Genomic DNA, 21,279 nt, shown 5'->3' with positions numbered 1-21,279 from the left:
GGTTTCTGCTCCTTTGAGATCGGACAGCATGTCCTTGCTGAGCAGAGCACATTGTGGGAAGCAGGATTTTCCCAGGATGCTCTCTGCTGTTCCCAATGTGGCCCGGCCCCCTTTTTGTTTTGTTTGAGATTCATTTACAAGCTGTCACTTGCCAAAGGATCTTGAGCCTGTCCCTGGGACTCCGGGGAAGGAACTGGGCACAAAAGGCTGCATCCAGGGTGGGAAGAGGCCAGGACCAATGACATAGCATGCCTTGGAAATGGGACATGGGGTTTGCATCTGCAGACCTTCCCGTGCTCGTGTGGCTGTGCGAAAGTGGGAGAGCCATGCCCTCTGCTCCGGGGAGTCAGAAACCACCAGGCATTAACGTACACCGAAGGGGAGAGTGGGAAACAATTCTAGGAATAAAGAAGTTAACCTCAAGCAGAGTCCAGTTCTGAAATCCAGAGTCTTGGCAGCCCGTCTGAGGGAAGCGCAGCTCCAGGACTGCAATACCGGACGCTGGCGGCTGGGAGATTTGCTGTCATGGGACCAGAGCTGGTTAGCGTAGCATTTTTTAAAAGCTGCAGGTCCCTTTGATTTCAGGATCCTTAAAGCTCTATGGTTGGTTCAAACAACATTTTTCCACTGCATGTTCCGGGCTTTTTCTTTTCTGTCTTTGCCATGCAAACCGTTTCCACAGCCGCAGGGCCGAGCCATCGTGTCACTAGCGAGGTCTCCTGCTTGTGACGGCCGCGTCATGGGCTCAGTCTGTCAGCAAAGGGGGGCAGCACATCTGCAGCCACATACATTTTGAAGATGTGCCGATGAAATAAGAAAGTGCATTCTCTCTCTCTCTCTCTCTCACACACACACACACACACACGATTTGCCTGGTTTTGGAACCCAGCTCTGTGGAGGGTTAAAACTATTCAGTGGTGGATTTTATCCTGACTGATTTGGGCTATAACAGAAATGAGACAGGCCCCAAGAAATCTGTTCACTATTGGACTCTGTTAGCCCAGTTTCATAGAGCAGACAGATACAGAAACACACGCTGCTTGTAACAGGGTGTAGCACGGTCCAGTTCCACGTGCAGTTACAGCTTAAGCGAATCAATCGTGCAGAGGAAGAAACAATTTCCCAAAGAAATTTGGTGAAATGCCATCAATGCGCAAAACGATAGAAAGCCCCCTTGATTTTTAAGAAGTGTATCAGAACTGTAGTTTTTCTCTCTCTAGTGCCTGGGACCTGTCCTAGGAGTCAGATTTACACGCCTGACTCCCACAGATCCTTTAGAAAATTCCCAGGCGGAAATGGTCATATGAAATAAGGCAAGATTTGGTTTTAATCATAACACCAAATCTAACCTGCTCAGGGAGATTTTTATACCAAACAACTCGGTTTCAGCAGAAGCAAAGATGAGCTGTGCTGACTTCACTGAAAGCCCTCTGTACACAGCGACGGTTCCTGGCACCAGGAGGTGAGAAATTCTGCTGATTTGCCAAACGCTAGCAGAGTTTTACAGATAACTTGGCCAAAATCTGAAATCTGCCTAAACCAGCCTGGTAATTTGACCTGCTGGCAATCAATACCTGGAAGGGCCGTGCCAAGGTTATCTCCTCCTGCACTTCACTGGAGTGCGGTGACTCCTTTCCATCACATAATCACACCTCTCCACCGGCCAAGATGCCAAGTACAACAAGGGGACACGAAAAAAAACATTCAAGCCGCAAACTGCAAATGCCCTTCCTGTGCTGTGACGACCTCCCTCTGTAGCCTCCACTGCAGGGCTCCATCCAGCTCTGAACTTCACCCAGCCACACGGGGAGGAGAGTTTTCAAGGCAAGGGCAAGCAATGACCTTGCTCTCCTCTTTGGAGGAGCCAGGCCTGGACGTTGGTGCAGTTCTCTTCACACACAGGGAGGAGAGAGAAGGGGAGCCACTTTTCAGGCTTCGTCTTCGCTGCCACAAGAGGAGGGGTTTTTGGGGGTACACTGAGCTAAGAACACCAGGGCCTCGTCTCCACCGGGGAGAACTGGCTTGATGTAAGAACACACTTTTTTTGCAGTGAAAACAGCCTCGGGAACTCAGCCCTGGATTTGACGCTCCTCTGTGACGACAACACAGGATGTGGGGTGCCCGAGGTGCGCGAGAACCCCACCAGCATTGACGTGGCCTGAGAGCAGCCGGGAGGGGTCACGTTCCACAGCCCGACTTCCTGCTAGCCACGGCCCCAGCAGGCTCTGATCCTGCCTCCACTTTGGAGACTCGAGCCGCAGGCGTTGCTCACCCCTGCGTGACTCCCAGCCTGTGCCTCACAAGGCCTGGGGGCCAGGGAACCGCTTTCCCCCATGGAGGATCCTACAGGGAACTCTTTAGACCAAACTGCAGGGATGCCACCAGATGCAGTGAGCGCCTGGATATTCCACCTGCTTCAGCAGAGACAGCATGGGGTGGATCAGAGCTCTAAGCCTGCAGACGCTGTGCCCGAGGGAGAGAGCTGCACTGCGAAGATGCAAGAAGACAGTCCCGGCAAACCAGGCTACGCAGCAATGTAGGGAACATTAGCTCCAGGTCTGGAACACCCGGCAGAACCTTTGCTAGCCCAGCCTTGGGAAGCCCACTACAGACACTATTAAGCCACCCAGCTGCCACCCCCGGCTAGAAGTCGGTATCATTAACCCCATTACAGATGGGGAAATTGAGGCACTTAGCGGGGCAGTGGCTCAAGTCACTTGACCCCAAGGTCACAGAGGGTGTCGGGGCAGAGGCAGGTTTTAAACACAAGAACCTGCTGCCCTGAACGTCTAAAAAAGGAACAAGCCAAATCTAAAGGTAACGATAAAGGAACCTTTTCCCAGCAAATGTCAATTGGCAGGAGTAAATCACGTGGATTGGAAGGAAGGTGGCATCAAATAGTGACCAAAGCTCTCAGGAGAGCGAGACACGGGGTTCCCGTCTATCTGTCCCATCTCTGCCAACAGCCGGCTCTCTGACCCAAGGCTGGGCAGGAGCTACTGACTGCTCCTGCTCCCCCAGCAATCAGGGTGAATACCAGCGAAACCCTCTGGGCCAGCTGCAGGGAAGCAGATGTTGCCCGTGGCTCGTATTATGTTTATTACGGTAGCCCCTTCAGGCCCCAGCAAGGATCAGAGGCTCCGCTGTGCAACAAGAACAGCCCGTGCCTACAGAGCGGACAGTCCAACTGGACAAGCCCAAGGGAACACACAAGCCCAGAGAGGGGAAGGGACCAGTGCCCTGCCACAAGGCCAGTCCGTGGGTAGCGCGCCGGGGGCCTGCGTTCACCAACAGAGTCCTGCTGTACTGGCCCAGGGAAGGATTTCTGGAACTGCTGCCAGGCGCCAGGTCAAAGTTTGCAGTGCGGACACTTCTCCGTTTTTATGTTTGTTGTTTGCTTTCCATGTAATCCTTTTCTAGGAAACAGCACGAGTCCTTGAAATGTGAAACCAGAGGTGGCAGCGGCCGGAGACCCCGTACCAGGGTGGCGCCGATGCTGATGGGACGTGGCGAGGTTCGGTTCTGGCTGCCCATTGCCCCACGGTGTGGCCATGCCGCGTGCTGTGAGCTGGTAGCCAGCCTTGCAGTGGTTGTCCTGGCTGGAATCTCAGTATGTGTCTGGGGGGGAAGATCCCCCTCCAAACTGGGGCGGGTTGGTATATGGGTGGCCTGCCATGCCAGATGGACTGTTTGCTCAGCTGGGCACACTCAGTGGTGGCGCGGGCAGATCTGAGGTCGCTGCACCTGGCACCTGCCATTCCCAGGGGAGAGGCATTTGGGGAGAAGCAGAGCGAAATGTTTTACCAAGGGACTTCAAGCCCCCTCCATGCCCCGACTGCGTAGAGGTGTTGAATCTAAATGGGCCCGGTTAAAATGACCTAAATAAAGCAAAGACCCTTTTGGTAAGGTCAGATGACACAGGAAGTGCCTCGAAGAGGCAAAGGATTCACTGCAGGCAACACACTTTGGAGGAGCAAGTTCCATAATCCGGCCTGAGGCTGCGACATACACGATTGCTGGGAAACGCCTGGTCTCGTTTACCTGGCTACAGCTCAGGGTCTCCGGGCTGAGCCATCTGCTCCTGGGGTGACTTTTACAGGTTCCCGAGCAGGTCCACGTACAATGGCCCCAAGCCTGTTGCTCTCACGCTGATCTCGGCATTTTTGCATATGCCGGGGCGGGGCCGAGGAAGCTCTTCCCCTCTCGTCCAAGCATATGGGGAAAATAAAGTGTCTTCCAAGAGTCTGGAGCCCCCTCATTGACCAGTCCCATCCAGTCACCACCTGGGTGGCCCACCAGCACCCTACGCATGGGGAGGTTTAAGGTCCCCGCTATTAAGTTTCTGTGTCTCCAAGTATGAGAGCTTGCACGTGGCCTGGGGAGTTTTCATTGCCTGACTCAAATCAGCCGACACCAGGTCTGAGCCCAGAGCTGGTCAAACTCTGTCCTAAAGGGCTGCAGGTCCCAGTCTAGTTCCCGGCATGCAATGTTCCGTTTCTGCTGGGACAGGGCTCCTCCCCAGCCACAGCTGAAGGAGAGTGCAGGCCACCTTTCAGGAGGCTCTGGGCTGCCTTCGTCTCCAAAGGGTGCACTTTGATCTCTCCTTAGCTACCTGGGCCCTGCTCTCTTCCCAGCGGGGATCACGCGTGAAGAGCACCAGCCTGATCGCTGTGTCATGTTCTCAGCCCTGCGTAGAAACAACCTTCCCCCATTTCCTTCTCAGGCCAGCTAATAATGTTGCCTAATGCACAAATCTCATGTCACTCCCCAGCATGGCTGCACTTGGCTGGCGGCCACTGGGAAATGGGATAAAGGCCTTGACCTCTGACTCCTTAGGGGGGGTCGGGCCAGGAAGGGGGCGGCAGAAGAATGAGGCTGGTGCCAGTTTTGGTGCTGGCAGAGCTGCGAGGCTGGTGGGGAGCTGCTCCGTGCTGTGGGACTGTGGAGAGTTCACAATAACAAGCCTGCAGGCTGAGGTCTGTGCAGAAAGCAAACAGGAAAGGGATGTCCGCCTGGCCTGGAGGAATGCAGCCAGCGCTCTCAGCAAACAGCCCTGCCACCTGGGGGGGGCGTCGGCCCGGGCGCCCCCCCAGACTGCAGGGGAGTGCATCTCGCAGCACGCAACGTGAAGACTCTGGCACCCTTGGGGAGCATTTGGGTCCTGGCTACTTAGCCCCCAGGCAGCCGTGGACTCAGCATTGAGGTGAAATCCAGGGCCACGGGGATAGATTTGGATCTCAGGCCCAGGGGATAAATCCAGAGTCATTCTTAATTTCAGATGAGTGGCTCTGGATTCACACCGCCATGCCTGGGGTTCCAGGTGCTGCTGTCCCAATAGGCTGAGCTTGTGGGTCCCATTCTCCACACGGCCGTGGCCGGCTTCACCTCCCTGGAGAGAGGCTGCCGGGCAGAGGTGGAAAGGGGCAGGGCAATGCCGGGCCTGGCACTCTCGCTGGCCACGGGGCATGGGAATGTGCTTTTGCCCATCCCCTTGGTAGCTGTGGCTTCGCGCAGCCCGGGGCGGAGACAGGCCCAGAGCTCTATTAGCCAGGGCCAGTAGCCAGAGTCACTCCTTGATATATTCTGATGGCCACATTTGGCCTGGGGGGCAGTGGCCAGGTCCGCTAGTGAAGCCTAGGGGCTGGGCTGGATTTCCCAGGAGACGAGTCCTTCGGGCATTGCCCTTCTGCCTTCCAGCGTCTCTCGGGTCAATGCAGCAGCAACGCTAAACAGGAGCTGTCAACATGGACGGGCTCGGGGGAGAGCGGGACAGAAACCCTGCGAGGGGACCGACTATGCTCCCTCCGGGAGAACTGATGGCCACAGCAGCCACCGCTGGCTCCAGTCAACCTTGCAACACGTCCAGCTCTGTGCACAGAGCAATCCAAAGCCACAGTGCATCCTGCCAGCCCCTCTGCTGGGCAGCCCAGCCCCACTGTGCTTTGCGTGGAATGCAGGCTGCCTGTCCAGACCAGCCCGGTACGGTGGATCCCAGCTGGTTCCCTCGGGGAATTCTCAACGGCTGACTCCTGGCTTCACCAGGCAGACTCTGACTCAGCAATGGGCTGCAGCTGCAGCAAAGGCTGATCTCCTTCCGGGGTCTTGTACCAAGCATGCAGAGGTAACACACAGGCGGTGATTGTCCCACCCTGGTAGGCACAGAGGAGACCCCCGCTGGAGTCCAGTTCTGGGCACCGCACTTGGGGAAAGACGGGAACAAATCGGAGCAGAACTTGACAACCTCTCGGCATCCCTTCCAGCCCCACTTTTCTCTGACTCCATGGAGGGGCCGCTTGCCATGGTAACTCGGCACAATGCAAAAGATTCCCAAGGTGCAGCAACCCCCTCCCCCACAATACCCCCCCCCCACCGGCTGTGGCTTGAACGTTGGCCTTTCCGTTCCCCCTCGGAGGGAAGCTGGAAGAGTTGTGTTGGAAAGGGGAGGCAGGAGAAAGCAGCATGACCCAGAAGAGGGAAAAGCCAAGGGAAGAAGGAAAGAGGCCGGACGGAGCCAAGAATCAGCGGGATTACTGGAGCAGATTCTGCCACAATGAAAAATTGCTTGGCATTTAATAGCTTGTTTTGTCTTAGTCATGTATTGTGACTGTTCCCCCAATATCTTTATTAGTCACCCAGCTGTAAGTTGCCAAAGCCTGTAAACGACGCTGCTGTGCTGGGAGCCCGCGGAAGTGCACAAGCCCTGCGAGGTGCTCAGAGCCCTCGAAACGAATGCGCACTTAGCCCGGGAGCACGGTGCCAGGCCCATCGCCCTGCACACACAAACCCCTCCACTCACGAGACAGCCTGCCAGCACCCCTCGGCCCCACCAACATTCCCCGTCCGGAGGAAGGGGGCGCTCGGTCTCCAGGGCCCATCCTTGATTATCACACACATTGTAAGGAGAGTGATTAATTTAGATAAGCTATTACCAGCAGGAGAGTGGGGTGGGGGGAGAGAAAACCTTTTGTAGTGATAAACACCCATTTTTTCATGCTTTGTGTGTATAAAAAGATCTTCTGTACTTTCCACAATATGCATCCGATGAAGTGAGCTGGAGCTCACGAAAGCTCATGCTCAAGTAAATGGGTTAGTCTCTAAGGTGCCGCAAGTCCTCCTTTTCTTCATCCGGCTGTGGAGACTGCCGAGCCGCCGGTAGCTGGTAGAATTTTGTCCCCTTGGACCTGGGCTCAGCCCCAGCAGCTCAATGCGCCCTGCGCAGAGCGTGGTGACTCTTGGCTGCGTTTGCACTGGGAAAGGCCGTGCAGCCCCAGCCAGGACCCTCTGGCCTCCTGAGTCATCCAGTCGCCCTGGGCACATTTCTCTTCATAGCATCCACATGATCAACCTTCTTCCCTCTCTGCTGCCTGTGAGACCGACACAGTGACCCAGGGCACTAACAGTCTAGCCCCTGGTTTGTCAGAGGCCAACAGGACTGTACCAAGAGCTGGAACAATGTGGCTTTCTCATGCCCACTCCTTTGTTCGTGCCGCAGTGTCAAGGCTGGAAGCTCCGTGCTGGGAAGACATGCCTCCTCTGCTGGGTCGGCACAAATGATTGCTTCTGTGTAGGGCCTGCCTAAACGGGGGTTTCAAGACATTGCTGGAGAGGTCCGCCGGCTGCAGCTCCACGGGCCGTGCTGCCGTCACCGGTCAACACAGATGGGATATTCGACGGCACCCTGAAGGTTCAGCCAAGAGCAGGTGCTTTCCAGCCGGACATAAACAGCTGCAGCTTTCAGCACGGCAGCAAGTGCCTCCTGCTCGGACCACCTGCAACCAGAGCTAGGCCTGAAACAGAGCCCCAGCCCCGGCCCCGGCCCCGGCCCACGCCAGCCCCCGGGGCCGTCCCAATGCGGAGCTGGGTCCGGACGACACACCAGCCCATCTAGCCCAGTCCGCTGGGTCACATCGGACAGTGACCCGCCCCCAGGGCTCCAGAAAAGGGCTCAGGGTGGGAGGACGGTGGTATTAGCTGGAGGGCCGGGAGGAGGCAATCATAGCTGAGACGGCTCGGCTCAGCTCCGCACAGGAGAGGGCCCATGAAATTCACGTCCCTTCCCCCATGTTCCTCCTGCAGATGCAACTGGGTGCCCCTAGAAGGCTAGATCCCCCCTGTGACGAAGTGGGACTGTTCTTAATGTTTCCTCTGAATAGTGTGGGGGTGCCTCAGTTTCCCCTATGCAGTTCTTAAATATCTAGGTGGTGGGATAAGGGTGTATGATCGTTGCAGAGCCCTAGAGGGCAGGTGTGTGCAGGGGTCTGGACACAGAGAATGGCTGACACCCTGATTCCTGGCAACTGATGGCCTGGCCCTTCCCCCCTGCCAGGTGAGAGCTAAAGGGTTGGAGAACAAAGGAATCAGGTGCCCTCCTGGCCCGGGAAAGGAACAAAGCCCAGAGGAGGATGGGCTGGAGGGAGTTTCAGTTTGGGGCTGGCTGGGACATGGAGTGAAGTGCAGACGTGGTTGTCTGGCTCACTGCCCCCCGAAATGGACCCAGCTGAGGGGTCCTGTTCTCTGCACCTACAAACTCTGTGTTAGACCATGTTCCTGTCATCTAATAAACCTCTGTTTTACTGGCTGGCTGAGAGTCACGTCTGACTGCGAAGTTGGGGGGCAGGACCCTCTGGCTTCCCCAGGAGCCCGCCTGAGCGGACTGGCTGGGGGAAGCACACGGAGGGGCAGAGGAGGCTGAATGCTCCGAGGTCGGACCCAGGAAGGTGGAAGCCGGGTGAGCTGTGTGTCCGGCAGACAGGCTGCTCCCAGAGAGGAGACTCCCCCAGAGTCCTGCCTGGCTTCATGGGGAGCAGTCCCAGAGCATCGCCCGGGGACTCCGTGACACCCCCTTACTCCTGCTGCCGCTCACCCCCCAGCTTTTCCTTGCACAGTCCCACAGCCCAGAGCAGCTCCCCACCAGCCCCGCGGGCCCCCAGCGCCAGAGGCCACTGATAAGCTGGAGATGGGGCCTTCTGCCCTTTTCCTTAGAACAGATTTTTTCCCCCTATGGCCACGTCGGGACCTTTGCTCTTTGTGCTCTTGGCCTTCCCGGCAGAACTCTTTTGGCTTTTGGTACCTTGTCAACACGCTGGGGTTAGGGCGGGGGGGAGCGGTGTGTCGTGCTGAGACACCTGGTCCCGGCATCTCGAAGCCCAGCGCAACCCCAGGGAGCGGATCCACAGGGCCTCAGTCTCCTCTTGCCCCCACCCGCGAGAATCAGGATTAGCCCCTCTGACATGGAGGGACCCGCACCCAGTGTGAACCTGCTGGGAGACTCCCGTGACTCTGCAGGCTGGGGTGGAGCCAGGGAGCGGACTGGGGGGGCAGGGTTGCCGTGTAATGCTGCAGGATGGGCTGGGCCGGGGCTAAGGCAGGAAGGATCAATGCATTAGGGGAATGAAACCCCCCCCAGTTAACCCCTGCCCTGTTGCCGCACTGAGCTCCCTCCTTTCTCACGTGGTCATTCCTTCATCAGTCTGTGGCCTGTTTGCTCCAAGTGAAACCGGAGGGCTTGGCTCCCTCGAGGAAATAGGATGCTAAGCCAGGCACCATCTGCGGGGCCTGGGACATCAGCCCCGCCAGCCGAGATCACAACAGAGCCACCGAAGGAAGTGCTGCTCCCCAGAGCCAGCCGCTCTGTCCTTAACCCCTTCCTGTCCAGGACATGGGGGCCCCCCCTGCGCTGGCTGACGAGCGCTGACTGGTGCAATCACAGCTTGGGTAGCACAATGGCCCCACCAGCGGCCCCGCATCCCTGAGCACTGGGTCATGCCAAGGAAGGAAGGAGACCCACTGCAGAATCACCAGCACTGTCTCCAAGCCAGGAAAGGCGGGGGCGGGGGGGCAATATACACCTGCAAACACAGCCAAGGCTATAGAGCGTAGGTGGGCATGCCCGCCCTCTGGGGCGTTAGTTCCAATACCAGGCATAGCCCTCACCCCCACCCCCCCCGGTCCCAGCCCAAACTGCCCCAGAGCCCAGGGTCACCCGGCATCTCAGACCCCAGCGGGGAGAGCAAAGCCCCGGCCAGCTCGGGGTTTCGTCTGCTTCTTTGCCCCGTGGCTGCGAGTACGGGGGGGCGACATGAGAACAACAGGGCCAGGTTTGCGGAGGAGGGTCCGAGTACCCGGAGCCAGCCCCGTGCATGAGATCCCAGCCACCCAGGCCAAAGAGGTGCGGGCCGGAGCCTAGCACCCACGGGAACCAACTGCGGGTGGTCCTGGCACCGGCACGGCCGAGCGGGGAAGAAAAACGCCCTTGCTGGCTGCCGAGCCCCTCTCGCTTGGCAGGCGCCGGCCGGGGGAAGGCAGCGCTCGTCCCACCCAGTTCTGGCTCTGCGAGGAAGGAGCAGGGCTGGGTGAGGCGGGGAGGGGGGAGCAGGTCAGGCAGGAGGCAAAAGGAAGGGCCCAGGGCTGGAGCTGGCGGGGGGCGGGGGGGGAGCTGGAGCGGGGGGGCTAGGGCCACTTCCTCATCTGTTTGTTATTGGAACCTCTGCAGGGAGGGAAACCACTTCCTCTGCTGGCTGGAGCCTGTGCCAGCCGAGCCGTGGCACACCTGCGCTTGAATGAGCAGCGGGGGGGGGTAAGGGGGGGTCGCTGGGGCACCTGTGTACCTGGAGGCACATCTGTGTACGCAGCGGCACGCCTGCATGCCTGGGGGTCCACCTGTGTACATGGCTGCACACCTGCTTGTGCACAGCCCCCCTCCCGTGTCTGCACTCAGGAGACCACCCAGGGATCAGCCCCCATCTCCCGGGGCGTGAGGCCCACCTGGATACTGCAGGCCTCGCCAGCTGAGAGTCTGGAAGGCCCGGGGGAGGGAGGGGTGGGAGTGGGCCATGGAGAAACAGAGAGGGCTGTTTGGTCTGTCTGCCGTACCCAACCATCCATCCCGGGCAGAGGGGACAGGCTGGATTCACACACCCCCCCGGATCTCTGGCCAAGCAGCTCCTCCCAGGGTCTGAGGCACAGACAGTGGGACAAGGCCACACGCGTATTTCCATAGCTCCCAAACTCTAGCCACATGCAAGACCCAGACCAGAATTTGGGGCGGGCATGGCAGAGTTACCTGTACTGCTGGCAGGGTGAGGAGTGTGATGGAAAGATCCCCCTGGAGCCAGAGAGACAGATGGGGGAGAGAGCTCTCACATGCACGAATACCCTGGGAAGTGCTGCTGTATTTTCTGATGCTGGTTGATCTGGGTTTTCCGTTCCCATAACCCCGCTGGCTCGCTCCTCCTCCCTGGAAAGGCAGAGCGTCTCCCTGCAATCATGTGTCGGCGCTGGTAAGCCTGGGGACAAATGGTGCCCAGAATTACATTGCTCTGGAGCAGAGAGACACCATTAACTCCCAGGTGCGGCGGATCCTGCTTCCGCTGTCTCCAGAACGCCTCCGGGCCAGTGCCAGGCTCCAGAACGCCTCCAGGCCAGTGCCAGGCGATGCTGGGTAACTGTTGCTCGCTGCAACATCGTCAGTTACAATCTAATGATTCTAGAAAGAGCCGGGAAGATGCCGGAGCCGAGCAGGTGCTGAGTGGTTACCCCGATGCCACCCCTCCGCTCAGCAGCCACCGCCCCTGATGGTCGCATCGCCCCCGTGCCAGCCCCATTTCGCTGAAGCCACGTTACTCGGCAAACAGCCCAGCATTTCCTCCCCTCCCTGAGTCCACGCTTGACGTAATCCCGGCGGAGGGCCCCTAGGCTGGAAGCACAGGCCAAGTCGACTCTTGGGATCAAAGGAAAGAAATCTCCTGATGGATGCCCAAAGCGTATCCGATGGACTAGAGCTAAGTCAGCACCAGAACAATTGTGCCCGGAGCCTCGGCTGCTGGAGAGGTTCAAATCTCAGACTTGGGATGCCCCGACGCGAGAAGAGCAGGGAGCAGGATCCAGACGAGGCAGATAGATAGCTCCAGGTAGAAATGACCACAGCACACTGGGCTAGTTCCCCTGCCCTTGGGCAAGCTCACCCAGCTGTCTGCTATATCCATTCTTCCTACCTGCTATTTTTAGCCTGTCCCATAAACAAACTTAAAACCAGCCGCACATGGCCCGTCGCCAGCATCATCCCGGCTCCCTCTCCACACTGTGGGGGGGAAAAAACGCCTCGCCAGCTCTGAAACAAGCTAGATTTAAATTAAGGCAGCAGGAAAAACTGAAAGACACAGCAGAGAGCAAGGTGCCATGGGAACCATGTGCAAATCAGGCTGCTAACAAGGGGCTAGCATGTTCACTGGGGTCCGCATGTCTGTGTGGAGAGGAGGGAAGAGGTTCCGTCCCCCGCATGCCCATGCAGCCACACAACATATATGTAGTTCCCACAGGGTCAAATTTTCTCAGACATTTATCCAGTACTAAATCATTACTAACTGCTGGCGAAGTGTTGGGGCATGGGGTGCGGGGGGGGAAGGTGCCTTTGGCTTTTCCTGAATGCCACACACACTCAAGAGCAGCAGATGCTACTGAATGCCACAAGACAGAAACTGACAAAGTTAGACAGTGGAACTCATTGCCACAGGAAGTCGCTGGGGCCAAGAATTTAGCACGATTCAAAAAGGAGCTAGACATCTGGATAGCAAGAACACCCAGACTTATTATCATTAATGACAACCAAGTTTGGAAGGGATATTTAACCTCCTACTGCAAGGTTTAAACTTGTCTCTAACTATTAGAGATCAGGATGAGAGCTAATGTGGCAGAAGTAGATAATCCCACTTATGTTGACCATGGGGTTCTGACACCTTCCTCTGAGACATCTGTTGCTGCCCACTGGTAGAGATGGGACACTGGACTGGTTGGACCTCAGATCTGGTTCAGTCTGGCAGTTCCCATGTTCTGACAAACCAAACCTTCTTTGGCTCCATACAGGCTTTGCACCATTAGCTTAATGCAGCCATGTTGCAAACTCTCAGGCTTATGGCAAGTGTCAAGATACTTGGGGGTTCGTAAAGCCCCAGCTCCTGGAGCCCTGTGATTAGGTGAGAATCTCAGCTGTCATTAAAGATCCCCAGGAAGTTGCTAGATCTTGTGACTGTGGAGAAAAGATTAAAACCACTAAACCTAAAGGCTCACAACCCAGACAGCAAATAAATAAATAAATGTCGGGTTCTTTTATGTTTAAATTTCATGATTTCTGGAGCCTGCCTGGTAATTGTGGGTGGCAGCAGAAATAAGGTTAACTACCTGCACTTCCTGAGTATGGCCCAGGAGTCCCTGGGGTGCAATGGCTTCGCAGCTGGGTTTAATTCATTCTCATGCCGGCAGCTGAGCGAACCAAGCCAGGGACCGCTTTTGGAGAAGCCCTGGCTGTTGGTTGAAAGAAGCCAAATTTGGAGATTTTAGCTGCCTGGTGCATCTTTTCAAATCCAAACCTGGCTGGATTTTTGTTTCCCAAGTGCCTCCAGCACAGACAGGGATCCTGTCCATCACCAAATTAAGGCAATCCAGGACCCTAAACACATCCCGCGGGCCCACCCCAGGCGATGTTCCCTGCCCCAAGTTGTCACCCTGCTCCTCTCTGGAGAGGCAACAGGTTTCTGAGTTAAGATGAATGGGATCACACTCCTTTGAGCTCTTGTTCCAGGTTCTCTGCAAACTCAGGCAGACACCAGTTATGCTGTGGTCATATTTTCAAGCTTTTTTTTCATCCATGAGAGCCAGGAGCATTTGTTTTTTGTTTGCTTTTTAAAAGCTGATGTTCCAATCTCATGATTTAAGTCGAGAAGCCAGGGCCCATAGTCCTGTTGTGCCTCTCTTAATCCAGTTCCGCTCCTCCTCAGAAGAGTTTGCAATGTTGTTTTCATGGGATGAAACAGTGAACTTGTGGGGTTCCCAAGGACACGGAACGTTGCAGCCAGCTGATTCCTCTTGGTTTCCCTTCCTCTTTGTCCCAGTTCCAGCCAGGCACCCATCAGGGTCCAGGTGGGTGGGCATACATTCTCCCAGCCCATCCCGCCTTCACAGGGCTCTGCCGGGCAGGCCCACACCCACCTGGCTACCTCTCTGTATTTGTTCTGCTGGGAGCCACCTTGTTATCAGCCACCAATCTTGTCCGCAAACACAGCCCAGCGAGTAGGAGGACCAGGCCCAGCCCCACGCACAGCCTCGTCACGTGGCACCCGTCCACAGCACCCTCCTGCCTCGCTGACCCCTGTGGGGCCTGGAGCCTTCCGGAGGGAGTGTAGGGGTGCTGCAGGGGAGCCAGTGAGCTCCCCCTGGGGCAGCCCAAGTGGAAGTACCGGTCAAAGCAGGCGTAGGTGACTTCGCTGGCCTGTAGCAACATGCAAGAGAAGAGGCAGGTAGGGCGCCATTAACCCTTTGGAGACACATGGCTTCCCGAGCGGCTGCTTGGCTGGCAGATTCTGGGGTTGGAACGGTTAACAATCAGCTCGCAGGTACATTGCGCATCCCTGGGCAGCGGATGGTGGGTCCGAGTCCGCAGGCCCCCCCGTCCCATTGGCTTTTCTCCCCCTTCCAAGGCTCGGCTGAGCAATTCCCCCAGGGAGATGAACCACCCCCTTGGGGAGCTGCGTTTGGCTTCCCTTTACCGGGCCTGAACCTCCAACTCGGGGGGCCCGGATCCTGAAGTGCAGCAAAGCTCAGGGGAGTTGGGAGCCGAGGGGGAGGGAAGCGTGGGTCAGAAGGGTCACGTGCCCCCCACTGCATTTCCTTCCTTGCCCATCGGCTGGCGCTCAGCCGCCCAGCTGCAAGAGCCGCCTCCATCAACACCGCTCCATTAACAGCTGGGGTGATGCGTCCATGGGGGCAGGGGTGGGGCTTCCCTCAGCCCCACTGGTGAGCTCCAGACGCAGCGATCTTTCAAGCCCTGGGCAGACAGCCAGGTTTCCCATCCCAGACTCAGAAAAGCAGTGCCCCCTTTCCGTATCAGGGCACGAGCCACCTGCTCCCCTGGCTTCCTAGCGAACCTCCTTGGTATGCAGCTCCAGCGGGCGCCGGCCCATCACACCACATGCCCCGTGGTCAAGGACAAAGATTGCCAGGCCTGGGCCACAATTTCAAGAGCAATCCAAAAAGAACCCCCACCCCCACCCGTGGATTTCCTGGGATGCGCAATTCCTGGTACTGGGGACCCATGTTTACTGTCCTAGCTACACATTAACTTCTCCCCAGTCACGTCTGCCCGGAGGACGCAATCAGCGGGTCTCCAGGAACGCTCTGCAGGGCTGGGCAGCACTAGGGCAGAGTCATTCTTAGACCTCCCTAGCCACAGCCGTCAATTTCTCTGTGTAGACAAGCCCTGAAACCCACCCAGTCCACCTGCTATCTCCCTTCCGGGGTGCCACCAGCTGGGGCAGGTGCCGCTGAACCTGTGCCCCCCTCTTCCCCCCCAGCCTGCACCACCAACCTGGGTCTTTTTCCCTGGCCCTGGGATCTCAGCCAGATGGTGCCGACACCTGCCCACACCTGGGCACTGGCTATTGATTACGGCTTGCGTTTTCAGAGGGGCTTAGGATGCTCGGTTCTCACGGAAAGTCCAGGGGTCCCCGGCACAGGCAGGGAACGTCACTCATCATCGAATTACCAGAGACCCCCCTGGCAATAATGCACGGGGGAGTAACGAATACTCATCTCGTCCGGCTCCAACGGCACCGGCTCCCTGCCACATAACAAACTTCCTTCCGGCCACCCCATTGTTCCTGCTGCATGTACAGCCCCGATGCCCACCCTGCATCTGGGTCATCTATTCACACAGCATTGGCTCACTCCCCGGGACTCCCACATTTGTCTGGCTGTAGCCAGCTGGTTTCTCTTTCCGGAGCTTGTCAGCTCTTTGGTCTGTGTTTGTACAGCACCTGGCACAAAGGGTCGTGGTCCGTGACTAGGGTTCATAGGCACGACGCTAATACGGAGAATGAATAACAACCACGCTTGCTGTCAGTACTGGGCATGTGACACACAGGAGAGCAGTTCTTATTCTATCCAGTAGAGGACACTGGTGACAGAAGCCCAGTCTAGCCAGCCTGCTACGCCCATTTTACAGGTTGGGAGCTGGGGCACGGGGAGATTCAGAAACTTGCCATAGTTCATCCAAGTCAGTAACAGAACCTAAGAGCCACTCTACTACCCCCCAGCCCTGGGCTCTACCCAAAGGGCAGGGCTGCCACCTCTGAGGCACACAAATACCAGCCATTCTGTGGGCAGATCCAGATTCCAGGAGAGGCGAGGCCAGTCTGTGGGTGGGTCTGGACGCCAGGGGAGGTGGGGCCAGTCTGAGGGCGGGTCCAGGAAGGGTCTCAGCATTCGGAAAGTTACACAGGATGTGGAGGAATTCGGAGGCGGGATGAGGGCACCGCTTCCCCTTTGGCTGGCATCTGTCCTGGCACACACACCGCATGCATGCAGCGTGGGACCCGGGTGCCAGCCAGGTGGCCACAGCGCACTCCCAGCCGTGACGGGCACGGCCAGTAGTTAAGATCGCTGCACGCATGGCCACACATGGCCACAGCAAAAAAACAGCGAATGACTTCTGAGCGGTGAACAGCAAGGCACTAGAAAAGCCTGCCAGGCCAGTCACGACTGGCCAGGTGGCCACCTACCAATGGCTCAGGCTGCCTCGGGGATGCCTACAAGAGGATGTAAAGTCACTGGGAGAGAGGAGGGAAGCTGGCAGCAAACACAATATGACAGGGGAGAAGGTTGGGATTAATGGAGGCCAGCGGAAGGATCCCAACTGTCCAGTGACCTGTACTGTGCTGATGGGGCCACCCTGAGCCTGGGCGGGTCCGGCTTTACCACGCTCCCCCCCACACACCCCAAGGAATAATATGCCTGCTCTCCATGCCTCATACTCATCCGGGTACCCGCAAAGCTCTGAGTGAAACATCTGGCTGAAGATCCCAGGTTCCCGCGGCCCGGGCCTCTCCCCGCAGCCAGAGCTTACGATGCTGGAGGAGACAGGGGCGGGACAGTGCGAGTCTGTTTCCTAAAGACTCCGGGGGAAATTCTGCATTGTGCAGGGCAGAGCCAAAAGCAGCAGGCAGCCACCATATCATCATGCCCGCGTCCCTGCACCTGACTCCCATGCTGCAGCAACCAGGCAGGGCAGAGGCTCGCTGAGCAGGGAGGTGATTTGGCAAAAGGGATGTGGATCTGCCTTAGATGAGTGCCCATCCCCATGGCATCAGAGTGGGAACGGGGGGCTGGGAAAGGCAGGCCAGCGTCGCGGGAAAGAGCTGGCGTTGGGTTCCAGTTCACCAGCCGGACAAACGTCAAGGGAGGGATTTTCCAAAGATGCGTAAGAGGGTTTGGTGCCTCGGAGCAATGGGAACTGGGCACGCGCTGAGCTCCCGTGGGTCCCTTCGGGAAATCTGCCCAAGGCCTTTGCAGTCTGGCCCAGCACAGACGCCCATACGGCAAGGTCAGGCCTGGGGATCGTTCCCGGCCCATCCTCCAGTAGGACGCCCCAAAGGCACCACTGTGCCCATGCAGCAAGCCGGCTCCAACACCCCGAGGGACCCCGATGTCCCCAGCCCAAGTCTACTGGAGCGGAAGAGCGAGGGGAGGGGGACAGGGAGGTGCAGAGACGTAATGGCTGGAGGAGCAGCCCGCGTCTGGCGGGGCGGAAGGGCCTCAGGGGCTGCAAGCACCCGCGGGCAGCACTAGGCTAGCGTGGGAGCAGCTGGCTCCGGGTTCAGGGCATGGATGTGTTTCCCCGACGCAGCAACGGGGTGGCCCGGGCACAGTGCCCAAGGCAACCCGCATAGGCAGGGATGCCCCAGGAGTCCTGCCCCTCCCGTGCCTGCTCCAGGCAGAACACAGGAGGCTGAGTGTGATCCAGGCGGAGGAAGGAGACAGGCAGCCTCCCCCAGCTCCAGCCAATGGAAAGGGCCGTTCCCTGTCCCCCGTGGCCCAGCTCCCCATTCGCCCAGCAACGCCGGGGGATCCACCAAAAGGCAGAGGTCCCTGCAAAGCAACCGGAGCTTGGCCCAGGTCCCAGCCCGGGGCTGGAGCACAGGTGCTCAGCTGCATGGTCCGGATCCTGATTGAGGTGCCGATTCCAAGCCTTCCCCCAGGATCAGGTTCGTGTCCATGGCTGAAGCTACCAGCTGGAACCAGTGGGAGGAAGCGCAGATGTAGGGCCACGTTCCCGCCTCTAGCTCAGCCCCAAGCCCCCAGGTCTCACCAGCCTTCCCTGTGCAGAGCGAAGGGAGGACGGATGAATGGATGGCTGGGTGGATGGATGGATGGACGGACGGATGGCTGGACAGATGGACGGACGGGTGGCTGGACGGATAGATGTGTGGGTGGATGCCTGGTATTCCTATTCCACTCGCCCTCGGTGGCATCCTGCAGCCCTCCCTAGCCCAAGCTGCGAGGGGTCCATCCTTCACTCCCAGGCTCTTGGCTGGGGTGGGGAACAGATCTCACCCCCTCCCTGACTCCCAGCCCCAGGGCCAAGGCCAGACCCTGGTTCGAAAGGGCAGCCTGTGCCCAGAGGCCTCTTTCCTCCCGGGCTGCTGTGTGGCCCAGCGGAGGAAGGGGGGGAGCAGCAGAGGGCATGGGAGTGCCAGGGAACCGGAGGAGGGAGCGTGTCCTTCTGAGCAAGGGGAACGAACTCTCCATCCACCCTCCCGACACTGGGCTCCTCTGCTCTGTAACCCCCAGCCAGCCTGCCGAGCCCGTGCCCTGGGGAGGGGGATGTGGCATGGCTGATGATGCCACCTAGGCCCATGCACACAGGGTGCCCCGTGGAACAGGGGCTCAGCCAGCTGCATGACACAGTCCCCGTCTCCTACCCCTCCGTGTGAGCCAGGGGAGGAGGCGGAGTCTGAGGGGCTAGGGGTGGGGCCAGAGGATGCAAATCTGACCCTGTGGTGATGGATCAGCTGGGGGCTGTCTTGTTCCTGGAGTGCCCCTGGATCAAGGCACAGGGCTGGCCCAGGGGCCTGGAGCCCCCATGGCCCATAGCCCAGACAGTGCTCGGCCAGTGCTGGGCCCGTTCATTTGCTCCGCCTCTTGGCCGGCCTCTGGGCACCGTGGTGAGGGGGCCCCTCATTGGCAGAGCAAGGATGGGCAAGGAAATCCGTGGGTTTCCTCACCTGGCAAGGAACCCGCCACGGCTGGCACTGGGGGAAACGCAGGCACCTGGCATGGGGTGGGCAAGCTAGACACTGGGCGCCGGGATCCTCGTGCCAGTTGTTGCAGAGAACCAGCCCAGCTCTGCCCTGGCAGACAAGTGCACCAGCGGGGCTGCCCCCCCGCCCCCCGGGATGGCACAGAGGGTCAGCCGGCTCCTCTACTGCAGCCAGCCGGGCTCCTCTGAGTGCCCCCTGTCCGCCCCTCGTACCCGGAGAACTGCCCCCTCCCGAGCACCGGCCACTGGCATTAACCCCTTCCCGCCCAAACGATCCGGCTCGGTCTCTCAGCGGAGTCTGGCCATTAGCATCTTCCCACAGGGGCCTCCCAGCTGCCAAGCCCCCGTTGCTGGCCAGTTGGGGAGGGCACTTCTGCGCCGGTGGGTGTTAAAGGTCCAGCCGTGGGTACGGCTCACCTCCCTGCAGTGCCCCTGGGCAGCTGAGTGTCCAGGGACAGACCATCCAACCCCTCCCCTCCCACACACACCTGCCCCTTTATGCCAGCCCATGGCTCACCCCCTCCGCGCCAGCCTGTGGGGCTCTGACCTGAGGGGGGGGGGTCGGGGGCTCCCTTCCCATGCATGCCCCCCCCGCACGCCCAGCCCCCTTACCTGCCGGCTGGAGGCTCTCCTGCAGGGACTCGATCTCGGAGAGTTCCGTGCAGACCCCCTGACCGTGCATCAGCGTGTGCAGGGGTTTCTCCACCCCGCGGGGCGGGTAGCAGCGCAGCCCCGAGCCGCAGCGGGCAGTGTAAACCCCACAGGGCGTCCCTTTGCTCAGGGCACAGGTGGCGCAGCACCCGCAGCCCGGCTCCCGCACCAGCTCCTCGCAGCCCATGGGCGCCTTGCAGCGGGTCAGCTTCTCCTCCGAGCAGGGCGGGCAGTGGATGGCCTCGTCGCTGACACACAGGCCCATGGTGGCCAGCAGCAGCACAGCGGAGAGGCCTCCCGAGGGCATGGCGGGCGGGCGTACGGACCGGGCGCTATGGCGAATAACGGACCGGCCAGCCGCGGGCAGGGGGGCAGAAGGAGCGCGCAGGCCAAGGAAGGCAGCAGGGTCCCAGCCGGGGTGCCAGGCAGCCCCCCCCCCCAGACGCGCAGAGAGGCGAGGGCTTCACAGCCTGCTCTCAGTCCGGCCAGTAGCCATCCAGACTCCGCACTGCCTGGGGGAGCCGAGAGTCCCTGACTTTATACCGGCCCCTGGCCACGCCCCCGGCTCCCCGCCTGCCGGAGCTGTCACAGCCCGGTCCCTCCCCGCGGGGCCAGCCCAGTGCCCGGGGCGGAGAACGGGCAGGGCTGGGAGCAGCCCAGAGGCAGCGGCAAGGGGCTGCTCTGAGCCCATGGGGAGGGGCTAGGAGGGGCCCAGGCTCCAGAGAGCAGCTGCAGCTCTGATCGCCACCCTGGGCTGCCCCCCAGCTCTCCGGGGCCCCACACTCCCGACCCGCAGCCCCCTGCTAGCCCAGCCCTGGGCTCCCTGCCCCCCAGCTGTGCCGGTGCCCCTCACTCCCGACCCGCAGCCCCCTGCTAGCCCAGCCCTGGGCTCCCTGCCCCCCGTCTCTGCTGGTGCCCCTCACTCCCGACCCGCAGCCCCCGGCTAGCTAGTGCCCCTCAATCCTGACTGACAGCCTCCCCCTGCCCCCGCCAGTCAAGTCCCAGGAACCTTTTGAGCGGAGTCAGGAATCAGGAGGTGTTTTGCAAAGAGTCTGAGGTGACTCAACAAAACACTGAGCTCTGCCAATGTCACTTTGCCTGTGACCCGAGTGGGGACCTGATCTCCAGGCCCCAGAGGCGAGTCTCTGCCTGCTGTGCCCCCAGGCATGTGAGCTCTCTGCTTGAGGGTGCGCTGTGCCCCTGGCCACGGAGCCAGGGTTCACTCCCGGGGGTGGGGGGCGCTTCAAATCCAGGTGCTCAGGCTGGAGACTAGCTCTCATAACCCAGCCCAGGATAAATATACCTGGTTGTGGCAGGGGTCACCAGATGGCGCCATTACACATAGTCTCACAAGTTCTTTTTCTTGCTGTGCGAGCAAGTTGTTAGCCATTGAAGAAATGCAGTGTTGTTATTAGTGTCATTTGGTTCTTGTAGGTTTTCGGGGGTGGGGGAGCTGTGGTGAGCTGCAGGAGAGTTTGCCCTTTGCCTTCATCTCGCTAATAACAGACAATACTGGAGGCAGAGTTGCTCCTTGGGAATCA

At 59.1% G+C, this 21,279-nt stretch overlaps 1 protein-coding gene across 2 annotated transcripts in view; it reads right to left on the bottom strand.

The window, feature by feature from the left end:
- IGFBP4 (insulin like growth factor binding protein 4) overlaps nucleotides 1-20,226 on the bottom strand; it is a 29,688-nt gene extending 9,462 nt beyond the window's left edge. For both annotated transcript variants that reach the window (XM_084615911.1, XM_084615912.1), the window contains exon 1: nucleotides 19,700-20,226. In XM_084615911.1, coding sequence (XP_084472037.1) covers nucleotides 19,700-20,045 — 346 coding nt within the window. In that variant the 5' untranslated portion in view covers nucleotides 20,046-20,226. The remainder of the gene's footprint in view (nucleotides 1-19,699) is intronic.
- Between the last annotated feature and the right edge of the window lie 1,053 nt (nucleotides 20,227-21,279).

This window comes from Lepidochelys olivacea (genome assembly GCF_965140295.1).
Source record: "Lepidochelys olivacea isolate rLepOli2 genome assembly, chromosome: 27".
NCBI lineage: Eukaryota > Metazoa > Chordata > Testudines > Cheloniidae > Lepidochelys > Lepidochelys olivacea.
Note: the sequence above shows the minus strand (reverse complement) of the source record. Positions and strands in the feature narration are given on the sequence as shown.